General features: G+C 47.0%; 7 protein-coding genes across 7 annotated transcripts; 4 read left to right on the top strand and 3 right to left on the bottom strand.

Annotated features, from left to right (window-relative positions):
- Positions 1–379: 379 nt before the first annotated feature.
- Positions 380–1,760, top strand: N7509_003093 (uncharacterized protein; the record flags this gene model as incomplete). Its single annotated transcript, XM_056627730.1, has 3 exons — positions 380–413; positions 485–1,261; positions 1,336–1,760. 3 exons carry the CDS (start codon positions 380–382, stop codon positions 1,758–1,760), a joined length of 1,236 nt encoding a protein of 411 aa, XP_056490464.1.
- A 447-nt stretch (positions 1,761–2,207) lies between these two features.
- N7509_003092 (cytochrome P450) lies at positions 2,208–4,038 on the bottom strand (the record flags this gene model as incomplete). The annotated part of the gene is made up of 5 exons (XM_056627729.1): positions 2,208–2,315; positions 2,383–3,153; positions 3,216–3,334; positions 3,390–3,698; positions 3,747–4,038. The coding sequence occupies 5 exons, from the start codon at positions 4,036–4,038 to the stop codon at positions 2,208–2,210; spliced, it is 1,599 nt and encodes a 532-aa protein (XP_056490463.1).
- Positions 4,039–5,029: 991 nt separating this feature from the next.
- Positions 5,030–6,330, top strand: N7509_003091 (uncharacterized protein; the record flags this gene model as incomplete). Its single annotated transcript, XM_056627728.1, has 5 exons — positions 5,030–5,203; positions 5,270–5,645; positions 5,712–5,829; positions 5,876–5,943; positions 6,002–6,330. The coding sequence occupies 5 exons, from the start codon at positions 5,030–5,032 to the stop codon at positions 6,328–6,330; spliced, it is 1,065 nt and encodes a 354-aa protein (XP_056490462.1).
- A 1,298-nt stretch (positions 6,331–7,628) lies between these two features.
- N7509_003090 (uncharacterized protein) lies at positions 7,629–7,919 on the bottom strand (the record flags this gene model as incomplete). The annotated part of the gene is made up of 1 exon (XM_056627727.1): positions 7,629–7,919. The coding sequence occupies one exon, from the start codon at positions 7,917–7,919 to the stop codon at positions 7,629–7,631; it is 291 nt and encodes a 96-aa protein (XP_056490461.1).
- Positions 7,920–8,849: 930 nt separating this feature from the next.
- Positions 8,850–9,499, bottom strand: N7509_003089 (uncharacterized protein; the record flags this gene model as incomplete). Its single annotated transcript, XM_056627726.1, has 4 exons — positions 8,850–8,943; positions 9,005–9,094; positions 9,170–9,259; positions 9,456–9,499. 4 exons carry the CDS (start codon positions 9,497–9,499, stop codon positions 8,850–8,852), a joined length of 318 nt encoding a protein of 105 aa, XP_056490460.1.
- A 2,008-nt stretch (positions 9,500–11,507) lies between these two features.
- Positions 11,508–11,794, top strand: N7509_003088 (uncharacterized protein; the record flags this gene model as incomplete). Its single annotated transcript, XM_056627725.1, has 2 exons — positions 11,508–11,584; positions 11,653–11,794. 2 exons carry the CDS (start codon positions 11,508–11,510, stop codon positions 11,792–11,794), a joined length of 219 nt encoding a protein of 72 aa, XP_056490459.1.
- Positions 11,795–11,822: 28 nt separating this feature from the next.
- On the top strand, positions 11,823–12,353 carry N7509_003087 (uncharacterized protein; the record flags this gene model as incomplete). Its single annotated transcript, XM_056627724.1, has 1 exon — positions 11,823–12,353. The coding sequence occupies one exon, from the start codon at positions 11,823–11,825 to the stop codon at positions 12,351–12,353; it is 531 nt and encodes a 176-aa protein (XP_056490458.1).
- Between the last annotated feature and the right edge of the window lie 1,365 nt (positions 12,354–13,718).

The raw sequence follows: 13,718 nt of genomic DNA, 5'->3' as shown, positions 1-13,718 counted from the left end.
TTCAGCAAGGCATAGTCCGTATATAGTCCACAGATCGCGGGAATATCGCCAGTGCATGGTGGCTGTGACTTCAACCGGGTGCCATGTGCGAAGTGGGGGATGTGATCAACGGGATGCAGCTAGAGAAATGCCAATTTGAATCAAATCCCAAGTTGTCAAGAGGAGAGAAGAGAAGAGAAGTAGAGTAGAAGTGAAGTGAAGTGAAGATGGCAATGATAGGCAAGAGCACATGATCGCGGAACAACAGTCATCCCGCCCCTTTGCCTCGGTGCGCCTCTCTTCCTTACAACTTCACTACTTCACTTCTTGACTTCTTCATGACTTGACTGGACGTGAGAGTTGAGCTCTTCACAGTTGGCTTTTTCAATTGTTTGACACTATGGCTACTGCTGAAGGTCTTCCTCGCGCACATGGTGAGTCTCTCCCTTCCCCCTCCACCCCTCCTACCCAGTGTGCTTGGCTAATCGTTGGGTATACAACATAGATCGCAATGGTCGCCGTCGCCCATTCTCGAGCTGGATGAAACGTCTCGCCAGTCTCAAGAGCTCCTCCGACTCAGGAAGCCATCGCTGGTCCCACAAACGACACACAAATACCAAGGGCAAGAAGAGCAACGGTCAAGGCAACAATCCGTACCCGCTGTCCGGGAATATTAACCGCCCAAACAACAATGACTCGTATTCCGAGGCTGGGGATCGCGATGGACAAGGCTCACGCTCGCGAAGTGATCCGTCGCTGGTTTATTCCGCCTACGAGAATCAAATTCATGCGACAAGTGGCGCGAAATCGAATGCCCCGACTGTTTCGACCAATGGCGACACCGCGATCTCCGACACTGGATACTCCAAGGCGGGCACATTGGCAACTGGTGGCGGAGAGATCAGCACCCAAGGTGGAGGAGAAGGGAGCACATTTTCGTCACCTGCGCCTTCAGTTCGATCGTTGACTACAACCTTGACAACGGTGCAATCGGCGGCGCCGTCCACCCAACTATACCCTGCGCCGAACGCACAACAAGGTCACTCACATGGCAATTCGACTCAGGGCTCCACAAACCAACAAATTCAATTCTCACACCAGTTCCCGAGCTCTTCATGGCCTGCCACTGCTGTGCCGCCGCACCTCGTACCCCAAAACCAACCAATGACCTACAACACCGCCACAGCCAACAATGTCCTGACGGATAATGCTTCGATTCTCACTCTGGCGAGCTCGTCCAAGCGACGTCGTCGTAACTCCCTAGACACTAATGCTTCTGTTCGTGCATTGGCGCCATCCTCGGTTTTCGGGGGAGTCGCGAAAGCTTACCGTTGAGCGTTCTCAGTGGTAACGTAGTCGAAGCATCCAATACATCGGCCTTCAATGCACAGGGTGTTCTCACCCGTCCAAGTGTTGTTGGATTGGCTAGCGCTGAGCGTATCAGCGTTTACTCGTCATCGGGTACAGCTCCCATGGTGGGCGGTGCCGGAGAACGCGGCAGCCACTACACAGGAAAGCAGAACACTGGCACCGGGGACGGAGCAAGTATTCGCAGTGGTGCGCCTTCTCATGGTCGGAATGATAGTACCGCTGCGAGCATTACCGGCGTTACTAGCCCTCTTGCTATGGCATCTGGCCGCGTTAGTCGTCGGAGCTCTGGATGGGGAGAGATTACTGGCGATGAGGAGGATAAGGGGAGCGAGGTGAAGGAGCAGAGGACAAGACTGCGGTCTGTCCTGAAGAGAGGCATGAGGACGTTTTTGACGAAGAACCGAAGATGAACTAATGCCGACTGGGCTTCGAAGCAAGCAAGGAGTTGGTTATTGATCTCGCGTCGCAAGAGATGATGACCAAGACCACCAAACGAATTTACGCAAAGTCCGGATTGACTTACTTCGCACCGAAGATATCACTAATGACTTGACGCATGGAAACTGGCAAATTGGGGTTCTCGAGGGTTGATTTGCGGCGTTAGACAGTGTTGGGCGTTTCTTTTCTTTTCTCTTTCTTCTTCTCTCTTTACTTCTTCTTTTTTGGGTGGGGATTTGATACCTTTTTGCGGCGAGATTGGGGGGTTTTCATTTTATTCCTCTTTGCATCCTACTTCAATGGGTGCATACATCACAAATTGTACCCTCTATCCATAACAACCAAGGTCACGCTATTGTTACTAATTGCCTTTTCAAATGCATCACCGGTTTTCCAAATCGTCATTTGTCCATTTCCCATTATTGCGAGGCAACACCACGTCGTCGGATGACCATCGGCATATCATACTGGTATACGAACCAGGCATTACGATACGTCCACTCATGGTTCACGTCCACAAGTTGAATCTAGCGACCACGTTAATCATTGCATCACATCAAGATGCCCCGGAGAGACGGCTTTCGATTCACTCACGTCAAACACGTTATAGAGGGTGGCAATCAATTTCTTGATCTCCAGCATAGCCAAATAGCGACCCATGCAAATACGACCACCCCCGCCGAAAACAAAATCCACGGTGTCTTTCATTCGTCTTGAGCGGGTCTCGAAATGCTCGTCACTCTCGTCTTTGCCCTGGAACCAACGATCCGGGTTGAAGTCATCCGCGTCCTCTCCAAACACCTCATAATCTTTGTTTGTCACGGCGGGGTTAATTCCAATCTTTGTGCCCGCAGGGAGGTACTGTCCATCTGGGAGAGTAAATCCTTCGTCTGGCACAACGCGCTCAAATATCATGGCGATACCAGGGTTGACGCGCATTGCCTCGCGGATGACAGCATCGAGGTAGGGAAGATCCCGAATCAGCATCCAAGGGGCAGGCGTGGGGAGAGAAGCGTTTTGCAATTCAGCTGCGAGCTTTCCAGATGAAGAGGGTGACTTGGCTAGGTAGTATAGGATAGCGCGCATGGTTGCGGAGCTCGTATCTCCTCCAGCTAAGATGCTGAGCATCAACCAGTTCACAATTTGGTGGTCATTAACCATGTCTGCGTATGTTTCCTTCAGTTGCAGGTATTTGTCGAGCGTGTGGTCAACTGAACCAGCAGTGATCGTCTTGTTCGAAAGTTGGGCTTGATACTCGGCGACGACCTTGAAGGCGTATAGAACGCCGGTCAGGGTGGGCTTTGGTCCGATCCGTTTGATGGGGTTCTTGTCTAGAAGGTTGTCGATCCATGGGATTTGAGACACCTATAAGGATGGCAATCTAATTAGCAGTGTTGCTAACCACATTGCAGGGATGTGAATCCTACCGGAGCAAAGTATGTGAGACCATCGGTCGAGTCTGTGATCAAATTATCGACATCTTTCTCTTGGTCGATGAATCCATAGTGGCGGCCGAAGCTGAAATTTGCAGTGACATCCCAGGCGACTAAATTCCGCAATTAGTGAACTATTTTCCATTCGGACTTTGCATTATCACTCACAGAACCCGATCCATTCATCTGCTGGGAAGACTGTGCCCGCACTGTCACCATCCACGAATTTCATCGCGACTTTTCCCACAAACTTGGTTATAGTTTCATCAATCAGAGGCTCGTATTCCAAAACCTTGGTCATACTCCAGAGTCCACGAATCGGGCGGATATTCTTATTGTGCCAATCTTCATCTTGAGAATTGAAAAGGTTAGACATGCGGTGTCCTTCGATGAGGACATCATTCGGTCGGTACATATCACTCTTTATTACGCAAGAAAAGTTTAGCAGAGAACCATTGAAAATGCGCCAGGGAAATTCTTAACAATATGGTGATTTGTTTCGTAGTACCTTCTTCCATGGATTACGTGTCGAGTAAATCGTTCGAATCAGATTCGGATCCGAAATGCTCACACAGTTTGGACCAATTCGCACAGCATTGCCATACTTGCGATGCAATTCAACATGCTTGGTGTCTACACGGCCGCGAAAGGTGTGAAATGCTCGCCACAGATTCGTACTTTTGGCGAGTAAAGGTCCGGGTACAGCTCTCAACGGCGAGAGATAGATATCCCATAATAGCTTGGTCAAGACCAATAGGCCAAGCGCTGCAAGTCCCTGGACCCACAAATCGCATCGAAGTGAACTCAGCACCGCCATTTTCAAAAGCTGATGTAAATACAATTCCTTGAGCGTACCTGTGGAGTGTTCAGGGGGATTCGAGAATTTCACAAGCTGAAAGTTGCAAGCAGACTAAAGAACACTATAAGTGCGGGGACATGATTTCCAATTCGGTAGCTTCTCATAGGCCACGATGGGCCTCTGTCGCTTGATGCCGAAGGTGCAGAATGGCGTACCAATTGCCCAATGAAATTGTCTGCAAAAAAATGAACAGGGGGTCATGGCGGAGGACTAAGCACAACGAACTCCATTTACCCTGTTTCCGGTGTTTTGGAAACGCGACTAATGAGTCTCTAGCTATCTTTAGTCAACTTCGTAGCTCTCCGACACGGGCAGAGCGGGATGTGGAGTGCGGAGTTGTTACTCCCCTCGTGGTGAGTGGCCAGCCCCAGCTGAATATTTCCCAGATAGGTTCATAGAACTTAGTATTTTTAGATTTGACAGCAGCGGCGCTGATCTAGCGTCCCGCGGAGTGTGCTACTGGTTCCCTTCTTTTGTGACTTTGTCGGATCACTTTCTGGAATATAACAGCCAATCTGGGAAACTCCAAGAGAGTGTAGCAAATTGACAATAAAATGTACGAGTCGAGTGGGGTTTTGGTGAAAAAAGAACGAGTTATCTGACGGGGACGATTGTTGGGCACGTTCCCACATCCTCGGGATGACAGGGCCCACATCTGTTTACTCGTAAGCGAAGCTGATGGATTTGATAGATTCTTCGATGATAGGATAGGCGCGAAACGCGATGGGTACAGATCGAACTTCCCGCCAAATAAGCCGGTTGAGATATCCGAACCAACAGATGGCGCCTGTCATACTGCTCAAAATAGTTAGTCTATGTCGGGAAGTGCCAGGAGAGAAGGAGGAATTAATCTCAAAAACTCTTCTTTCGCCCACGGGGTAAGGGGGTGGATTTTCACGGGTACATCTTGAGACTTCCGACTTCTTAGGAATTCTAGGTCTTTTTTACAATGACAAGTGATGTATCCGCATCATACCTGGCCGAAAGCAGGTCTTCGACAGTCCAGGGAGTGATGTGGGTGATGGCCATTGTCCCTCTGGCTTTTGTTTGCATGAGACTGTATGTGAGAGTGTGTTTGAAACGGGTTTTCGGCTGGGATGATTTTATTATCATCATCGCTATTGTGAGTAAAATCTGCCTCCCCAATTTTCATTTCCCCCAAAGATTAACCAGATTGCCATTCCGGTAGTGCTGTTTAGTTGCTTATGCGGCTGTATGCCATGTTGCCTCTACCTTGGGCTTGGGACGACATTTTGCCATAGTTTCTGAAAAGCCCGAGCACCTCATTGATGTGGCTCTCTTGTGCGACATTGGCGAGGCATTGGCGATTATGGCTTGCACATTGGGAAAGACATCCTTTGCCGTGACACTGCTGCGGATTGTGGTCCACAGGTGGATGATTATTCTACTGTGGTTCGTGATCGTGACCATGAACTTGGTTAATATTCTCGCGGCATTGTTCATCTTCGTTCAATGTAAAGACCCACGTCATCTTTGGAATCCAGCTATTCCGTCAGAGTGCTGGCCATCCAATGTATTCACAAACTTTTCTTTATTTGTCGGCGGTATGTGATCCGTCTCTCTCCCCTTTTCCATTTCTTTGAAATGGGTGATCTAACCCTGAGATACAGCATACTCCGGCGCCCAAGACTTTGTGTTAGCTTTGCTTCCATGGACTATTGTTTGGAACCTCCAGATGAAAAGAAAGGAAAAGTTAGGCGTGGCTTTTGCAATGAGCCTCGGCATATTGTAAGTTCCATCTGGAAAAGAGATGTTCAGCGCTAAGTCATCACAGTGCAGGTGCTGCTTCGATAGTGAAAACCACCTATCTAGTGGCGCTGTCTGCTAAGTCTGATTTTACATGTAAGAGATCCACTCGTTTAAGCAACCATTTCTTGGCTAATGTGAATATTTTTGAAAGGGGAGCTCGCTCCACTGTTGTGGTGGGCCGCTATTGAAGATGGACTGGCCATCACCGCCGCCTCGATCCCTGCGCTTAAACCTATATTGATTAGAGTTTTCCCTGGATCCTCCGCAAGGCAAAATTATGATATGATATCCTACCCGCCGGATTCATCCCAGCAAAAAGTTTTCGATAACGCGCAAGGAGAAACACAAACGGATATCGGACATGCAACCATCCACGACAAGGGAAGCCAAACGGCGGTTCTGGAAACCCAATCACCAGGCAAAGGAGATGAGAGCATAAATATGACAACGGAAATTTCTGTAACATTTAACAGATCTTGATGGTTACTATTTCAGCCTAGATATCGACCGTTGAAGAGACTTGTGAATACATGAGAGCTGGCTCCCTGTCCGTATGAACACAAAAGTACTGGTAGTATATTTCGTACTTGTTAGAATCTGCCTGCTGTCGATGCTTTGATTTGTCCTTCTAAATTTGCTGTGAGCTTTCTTTCACCACACGAAGTAGTAAGAATATAGTATACTAGTATAAAATAAAGTGAAAGTAAAAGTAAAACCAAGACCACCAGGTGAAGTTATTCTAGTAGAAGTAAATCGGTTTCTCGGCATACAATTTCTTGTGATCGCCTACGATTGCATGAGAAGTGAAATTCATGATGAAAATGATAATGGTACTTCATTCCCAGGTACCTAATATATCGATGATTACTTTTGAGTCCTAGCTTTCCCAAATTTCCCCCATGGCCAGATCCAGGGAATATCTAGAAGCCGATACAGACTTTGCTAGTTCCGAGAAGGCCACAGGGTAATGGGCACTGTTTCGGAGGAGTATTCGGTTAGCCAGTTTAAAGCAGGTAGAGTAAAGCAAAATATTTGACAAGTAGCTTACGCATATGTTAGGACCAGTCGGAGCCGATGCAGGCGGGCAGAGATTCGAACTTAGACAGCACCCAGGCAGGGGTCCGCCCGTCACACAATTTGTACCGCTTGGACACTGCAGATTTGCCCCTTAGCGTCAATAAACCAAAAATTAACAGAGCTATTCGACTTACGCATATTCCGGCCGAGGAACAGAAGGGGCTAGTTAACGGGCAAGCCACGCAGATACCATTGACGCAACCACCACCTCCGGGGCCAGGTGGACACTGAAGAGAAATGTCAGTCAAATTTGAATCGTAAAGTCTGCAGGATAATAAGGGGCTCATTTTCATTGGACATACCGACTTGAAGCATTGTCCACAGTTGGCAGTACTGGATGCCAAGTCAACGCATGTGCCTCCGCAGCATGCAGGGAATGTGCCGTTGCAAGTAGGCGTATTGCAAGATCCACAATGAGTGAGACTGGCACTTAGGTCATAACATGTTCCGTTACAACAAGCAGGGACCAAGCCGAGGCAAGGCAATGAGAGACAAGAGCCACAGTGGTTCACATCAACACTTAGATCGGTACAGTTTTCATTGCAGCATGCTGGATTAACACCGGTGCAAGGTGGAGCTGAGCAAGCGCCGCATCGATTGACGTTGGTTGCTAAATCCATACAGGTTCCGTTGCAACATGCTGGCTTAACTCCTCAGACATGGGATGGCAACGCATGACCCGCAGTGATTAACGTCAGAGCTTAAATCGCTGCATGTTCCCAAACAGCAGGCCGGATTGACACCAGTGCAAGTTGGTTTAGAACAAGAGCCGCAATGTGTCTTATCCGAAGCCAGATCGGTGCAAGTTCCATTGCAGCATGCAGGTATGACTCCCAGACAAGGGAAGGCTGTGCAGTTGCCGCAGTGGAGGATGTCAGTGCTGAGATCAGTACATACACCAGTGCAGCAAGCTGGATTTCCACCTGTGCATGGAGGCGAGACACAGTTTCCGCAATGTATCGGACTCGAGGCGAGATCGGCACATGTGCCATTGCAACATGCAGGAAGGAAGCCACCACAGGGTGGTCCCGTGCATGATCCGCAATGAGTTGTACTTACGGCCAAGTCAGTGCAGGTTCCGTTACAACAATCTGGCTGTAGCCCCAGGCAAGGTAAAGCAATGCATGCGCCGCAGTGATTGATATTAGTAGTCAGATCTGTGCAGTTTCCAGAACAGCAGGTTGCCGCCGTTGGTGGACACTGTTGACCCAAAGATCTGTCAGTATTTTTGTAGAGTGTCTGAGAAATGGAAGAAGAAATCAAAAAAGTCGCTCCATACTTACACTAGTCAGGCAGGCTCCACAGTGCTGGTTGTCTGAAGATAGATCGCTACATTGCCCAGAACAGCATGCAGGCTTGAGCCCAAGACAGGGAATAGCAAGGCAGGCTCCACAATGATTAGGATCATTGGCAATGTCAACGCAACCTCCCAGACAGCATGCTGGCTCTGTGCCGGTACACTGTGAACATGGTTCTGGTTAGAAAGGACGGACGTTGGAATGTATATCATCGGCCATCACAATAAAAAAAGGGGTCTAACCGTGGTATTGCATTTTCCGCAGTGGTTAGCATCGGTAGCAAGATCAGTGCACTCTCCAGAACAGCAAACAGGTACAATGCCTATGCATGGAGTCCCGTTACATGCTCCGCAATGAAGGATATCGGAGTTCAGATCAGAACATATGCCGGAGCAGCAGGCAGGATTGACACCCGAGCACTAGTAGCTTCTTAATGAAATATGCGGGCACATTGGTCGTGAAAAGCAGGCTCACCTTCAAGCCGCATAATCCACAATTGTTTACAGATCCAGTCAAATCGGCACAGGTACCATTACAGCATGCGGGTAAGACCCCAGAGCACTTTTATGGAGTAAGAGGAGATAATGACCTGCGGTGTGAACCATCACATATAGAATAAAAGACTTACAGGAACAGCATTACAAGCGCCACAGTGTTGAAGACTTGTGCCAAGATCTTCACAAACACCCGAGCAACATGCGGGTTGAAGTCCAAGACACTAAAACAATGTCAGTCAAAGGAAACATGGTAGCGATTATGAAAAAAAAAGAATCTCTCACTGGATTTGCCTGACAAGTTCCACAATGTAGGGTCGAAGAAGCGAGATCTGCGCACTGGCCGGAACAGCAGGCGGGGTTCGTTCCTGAACACTGTATTATAGATAGATATTAATATAATGCGATATACAAAGCCCAAAATTGACACAAGGCAGTATTAAGGCATACGGTCGTTGCATTGCATGCGCCGCAATGTTGAAGACTTGTTCCCAGATCGGTGCAAGCCCCGGAGCAGCAACCAGGGATTTGCCCAACGCACTACCAGAACATCAGCTTGAATGGTTAGAACTAATTGGGAGACTGTAACGCACTGTCACGCCACAGTTCCCACAATTAAGAGCATTGGAAGTTGTGTTAACACAAAAAAAGTTGCAACATGACTCTCCAGTGGGGCACTGTTGTGTTTAGATTACTTTCTAATACATAAGTGGGAGGCACGAGTTTTAAAACATACAGGTTTCCATGGAAAGAAGGAAGCGCATTGAATTTCTGGATCATTGGTAGCTACAGCTGTCGTACTGACGACAGTGATAGTTGCGCTTGGGGGCCTTGTCCTCGAAGGTTTTGCAGATGGGCTCAGAGAGGGCTTCGCGGGTTTTGCTTCAACATGACAAAACGAAGAGAATATAATTCCTACACTCAGACGGTCAGATTAAGAAAAATGTACAAAAGCTTATGATTAAGTCTTACCAAGGAATAACAGAAATCTTAATGCTCTGACCATGATTGGTGACGCCAGGCAGGAAAGAGATGGCATCAGCGAGAAATAAGCTCCTAACCGTTCAAGGATCAGATATCAAGTCAATTTCAAGAAAATCTTCGGCTTTAAGAGGCTACAATAGAAGTTAAAACCCCATTCACATGTTAACAGATAACAAAATGGTAAGGTTGAATCGTTGATCTGTATGCTCATTGTGTGACCCTCTCGAACGGGTCCTACCCTCTTTCGGATAAAGAGAAATGTAGATATGGTAGCTGTGATAGATATTCCTAGCAGAGTTCCTACAGAACTGCGTTGTAGTTACTCATTTACATCGTATTCTTCGGCACGTAGTCTGAAGTTGAAGCTAGGGAAGTACCCACGAATTAGAGCGATTCTCGCCGAGTGAAAAGGTGTATCTATGACAATCCCGAGGTCGGCTTGATATGTTACACAAATTGAAATTCTACCGATAACTCACCATGCCATTGAAAGCCGCTGGCGGGCAAATATGAAATACTATCCAGATATAGAATGTTGCCTCCCTTGAAGCTTAGGCCCCGGGGATGTAAAACTCGTAGATAGCCATGATCCCAAGATATATATTCAGTCATATTCCAAGGTCTCAGAGTTACCTCACATATTCGCGCCCATTAGGTATAAGAATCGCCTGTATCACACCATACATCGTCCGGCGACACAGTTGCAGGGGAGGCTGTGCGACCTTGGATCATCCTAGCAAACTTGGAAGCGACAATCGATCTTATATAGTAATCCCACATACACAACAGTTTGTAAAACCCCGCGAGCTCGTTTCACCTAGGATACTGCTGCTATAATTCATTATGCAGCGTATTCTTTGATTCTGGATCTGGATCTGGAACGTCTCGGCTACTTTCGAAAACAGAGCTGGGTACACCATGTCAAGGCCAATGTCATTTTTCATAGGGAGCTTCTGTAATATCGACAGGGGATCATTGAGTCGGCTGCTAAGATCACTATTGGTGATACCTTTGAATCCTAAGCTTTCCAGCGCAGATAATCGACTGCTTTTGTTATGCAAAGACTTCCCATGCCTTCACATGAATGCCTCTCACTATTTAAATGCTTCCAACGAGAGGTTATGATCAATTTAGGTGACATTTATGGAGGAAAGAAAAAGCTGGATGTGGTTCAAATTTCTGATATCCATTGAGCACGGTTCATTTCTAAATTTACATCAGAGCTATCGGAGGCTTAGAGCCTCGGTGACAACCACTATGATAAAACAACCAAGTAGGCTTTATAGTGGGTCACATTGATTTTTAAGAGCCCCAGAGGGAAGCCAAAATGAAAATTTCATGTCGCACATAAGGCTACCCCCAAATAGAGACAAATGTCATAAGAGCTCTAACAGACCTTCTGAATGTATTTCCTGATAATCTTCAGCCCCCCCAATACAATTGTGATATCAAGGTGACCTAGGAATATGAAAGTTACTTCAATCCGCCAACAGGCGCAGTTCCAAACTACCAAGCGGCTTGTGAGCCAACTGGTTAATGAACGCTTAGCCACAGCAAGTTTGGACACCAAATCTAGCGCCACAGCGCGTTACATATGCATTACTTGCCTACCGGGTTACGATGGGCCTGCGTCCAAAAGGCGGGTGAAGGTTTGCGTCCGGCTTCAAACCCCTATCGCTTTAGAAAACGGATCGATTGTGTCTTTGATCAGACCTCAGAGTCTAGAGCCAAGTATATTTCTATGTGAAAATGACCAAGAAATATTCGAGCTGGCCCCGAAGGTGGTATTTCATTTCATTTCGCCATGGTTGATGAATTCAACAAACGGACTAGGGTTACAACGAGTGGAGGCAGAGCTGGAGACGGCGGCGATGTTCCAAGGTGAGTGCGCTTAAAACATTTTCCAATCCGAAGAAGCTTCAATTTCGAACCGTCATCTGGCTTTACAGAAAAGTGGCTCGAGAGAAATATGGCAGGTCCCGAGCCCAGTTTGGGATCAAGTACTATTGCGTGGGAACAGGCAATAACCTTTGGGCATCCGAGCCATCCAGTGGGTTGAAGTTACCGATTAATGAAGCTACCAAGAGCTGACAAGGGTACTTTCTGCCGTGATACAAAGATGCATCGATGCTTCCGGGCATTGCCACCGATTTGCGAAGTCGAGCCAGACGAGCTGTCCACGATTTTGACACCAAGCATCGCCTTTATATCTATCCCCCAGAATGATGTCATCCAGAAAGGACCCTTTGGGAAAGCTCTCAAACCTATACTGGAAAATCTTCAGGTTCCATTGTCGAATGAATCCAGTCGCATTGTCGTGCCATGCTTCACACGCCAACTTCCTCTCATATACAAGTCTTTCCCGGAGGCAAAAGTCCTCAAAATCATGGAGGATTGTGCCGATGCGGAAGCGAGTATTAGATCTATCCGCTTAAAGCCACACATCTCGTCGCCCTATCTTTTCAAAATGTCGCTTGCCTGTCAGATAACAGGTGCCTTGAGAACAATCACACCATGGGATGTATTTCAAACAACCGAAGCTACTCGGATCCTGGATAAACTAAAGCCAGATTTCTGGCTGTACAGAGAAGTTGCAGCTGTGTGCGGAGCTCAAGACAATATGAACAGGCATCAAATCTGGCTTGCATAATGAGAGAGGATCCTGAGCCAAGAGCAAGACAAAACGACGAATCCATGATCATTATAGGGTCGCTTATTGAGAGTCTTCCCGGAAATTCAAAAAGTCGCCTAGAAGCGCTATTCGAGCTAGATACTATTGAAAAAAAGTGGAAATAGATGCGAGAGTATGTGATCCGTGCATCTGAAGGCTCTCACTAACCATAGCTCAGATATACGGAAAGGCTATTCAAGGCTGTGTTCCCTATACTTTGCAAATACGGTATCTCCTTGGAGGGTCACCTTCAGAATTTCATGGTACGTGTTTGCAACCGAACGAGGTCGGCGAAAGGGTTTGTTTATCGGGACTTCGGCGGGATATTGATGCACAGATCAACATTGCACGACCAAGGCTTTGATGTGAATTGGATGCACCCAAATGGGCGCATTTTAACGGATGATCTTGAGTTCATCTGGCAACAGACCCATCACACTGTCATTCAGTGTCACATTGGAAATATGCTACAAGCACTTGATCTTGAAAGATGCGGGGGGTGGGGAATGGTGAGAGAAGAATTGGTGAAGGCTGTCAGCTGCATAGACTCCAATAAAGGGAGAAATAAGCTACTTGATTACATGACTAAGGACTACATGGATGTGAAATGCTTCTTGGAAATGAGAATCAAGGATACACGCTCGGTGAGTGACGATATTTCGATAGGTGAGTTAGATTCTCAACCAGCTGATATTTTAGGAAATCATGAAAAAGGTCCCAAATATTCTCTTAGGGCAGTGTACTTAAATTGAAAATCCGGAATGAGGCTACCTAATTTTATACCAGGTATTAGACTATTCAGCTCATGGTGGAGCAGATTAAAAACTGGATCAATAGGCAGCGCCCACCCCAGAATGGATATAGATTAATTAACTGTATATCTCATAGTCTCAATGTGAGGACTCTTAGATACGACCAGAGAAAGAAATACGATGAAACGGATTAGTCAAAGTAGTATTAGCGATTCCACGAAAGTAATAGCTTGAGAAGGGGAAGAAGAAGAAGAACAAGAAAAGGAGGAAGCTAGGTACTATATTTGGAAGCCTAAGTGAATGTCGTCCGTCTAGCCATCAATGATACAATAGTAGCACCTCTTGTTCATTAAAGTCGGTTTTAATTGGTATTAATCTCGAAGCCGCCTATCTTGCAATCTGCCTCTACAGTGATTTGTCTCCAGTTGTATTAAATCTCGGCGTAGTGGCTATTCGCCTATTCACTGTAGGTATAGGCCTTTCCAGCGTGAAAGTTATTGATGTAGAGGTTCTCGCTGTAGCGCGAGACGCACAAAAAGGACGAAGATCAGAATACGATATCAGGTAACATGTAGTATAATTCAACGGATGC

This window comes from Penicillium cosmopolitanum, assembly GCF_028827165.1.
Source record: "Penicillium cosmopolitanum strain IBT 29677 chromosome Unknown utg000005l:1.0-4006212.0:1.0-4009387.0, whole genome shotgun sequence".
Taxonomy (NCBI): domain Eukaryota; kingdom Fungi; phylum Ascomycota; class Eurotiomycetes; order Eurotiales; family Aspergillaceae; genus Penicillium; species Penicillium cosmopolitanum.
Note: the sequence above shows the minus strand (reverse complement) of the source record. Positions and strands in the feature narration are given on the sequence as shown.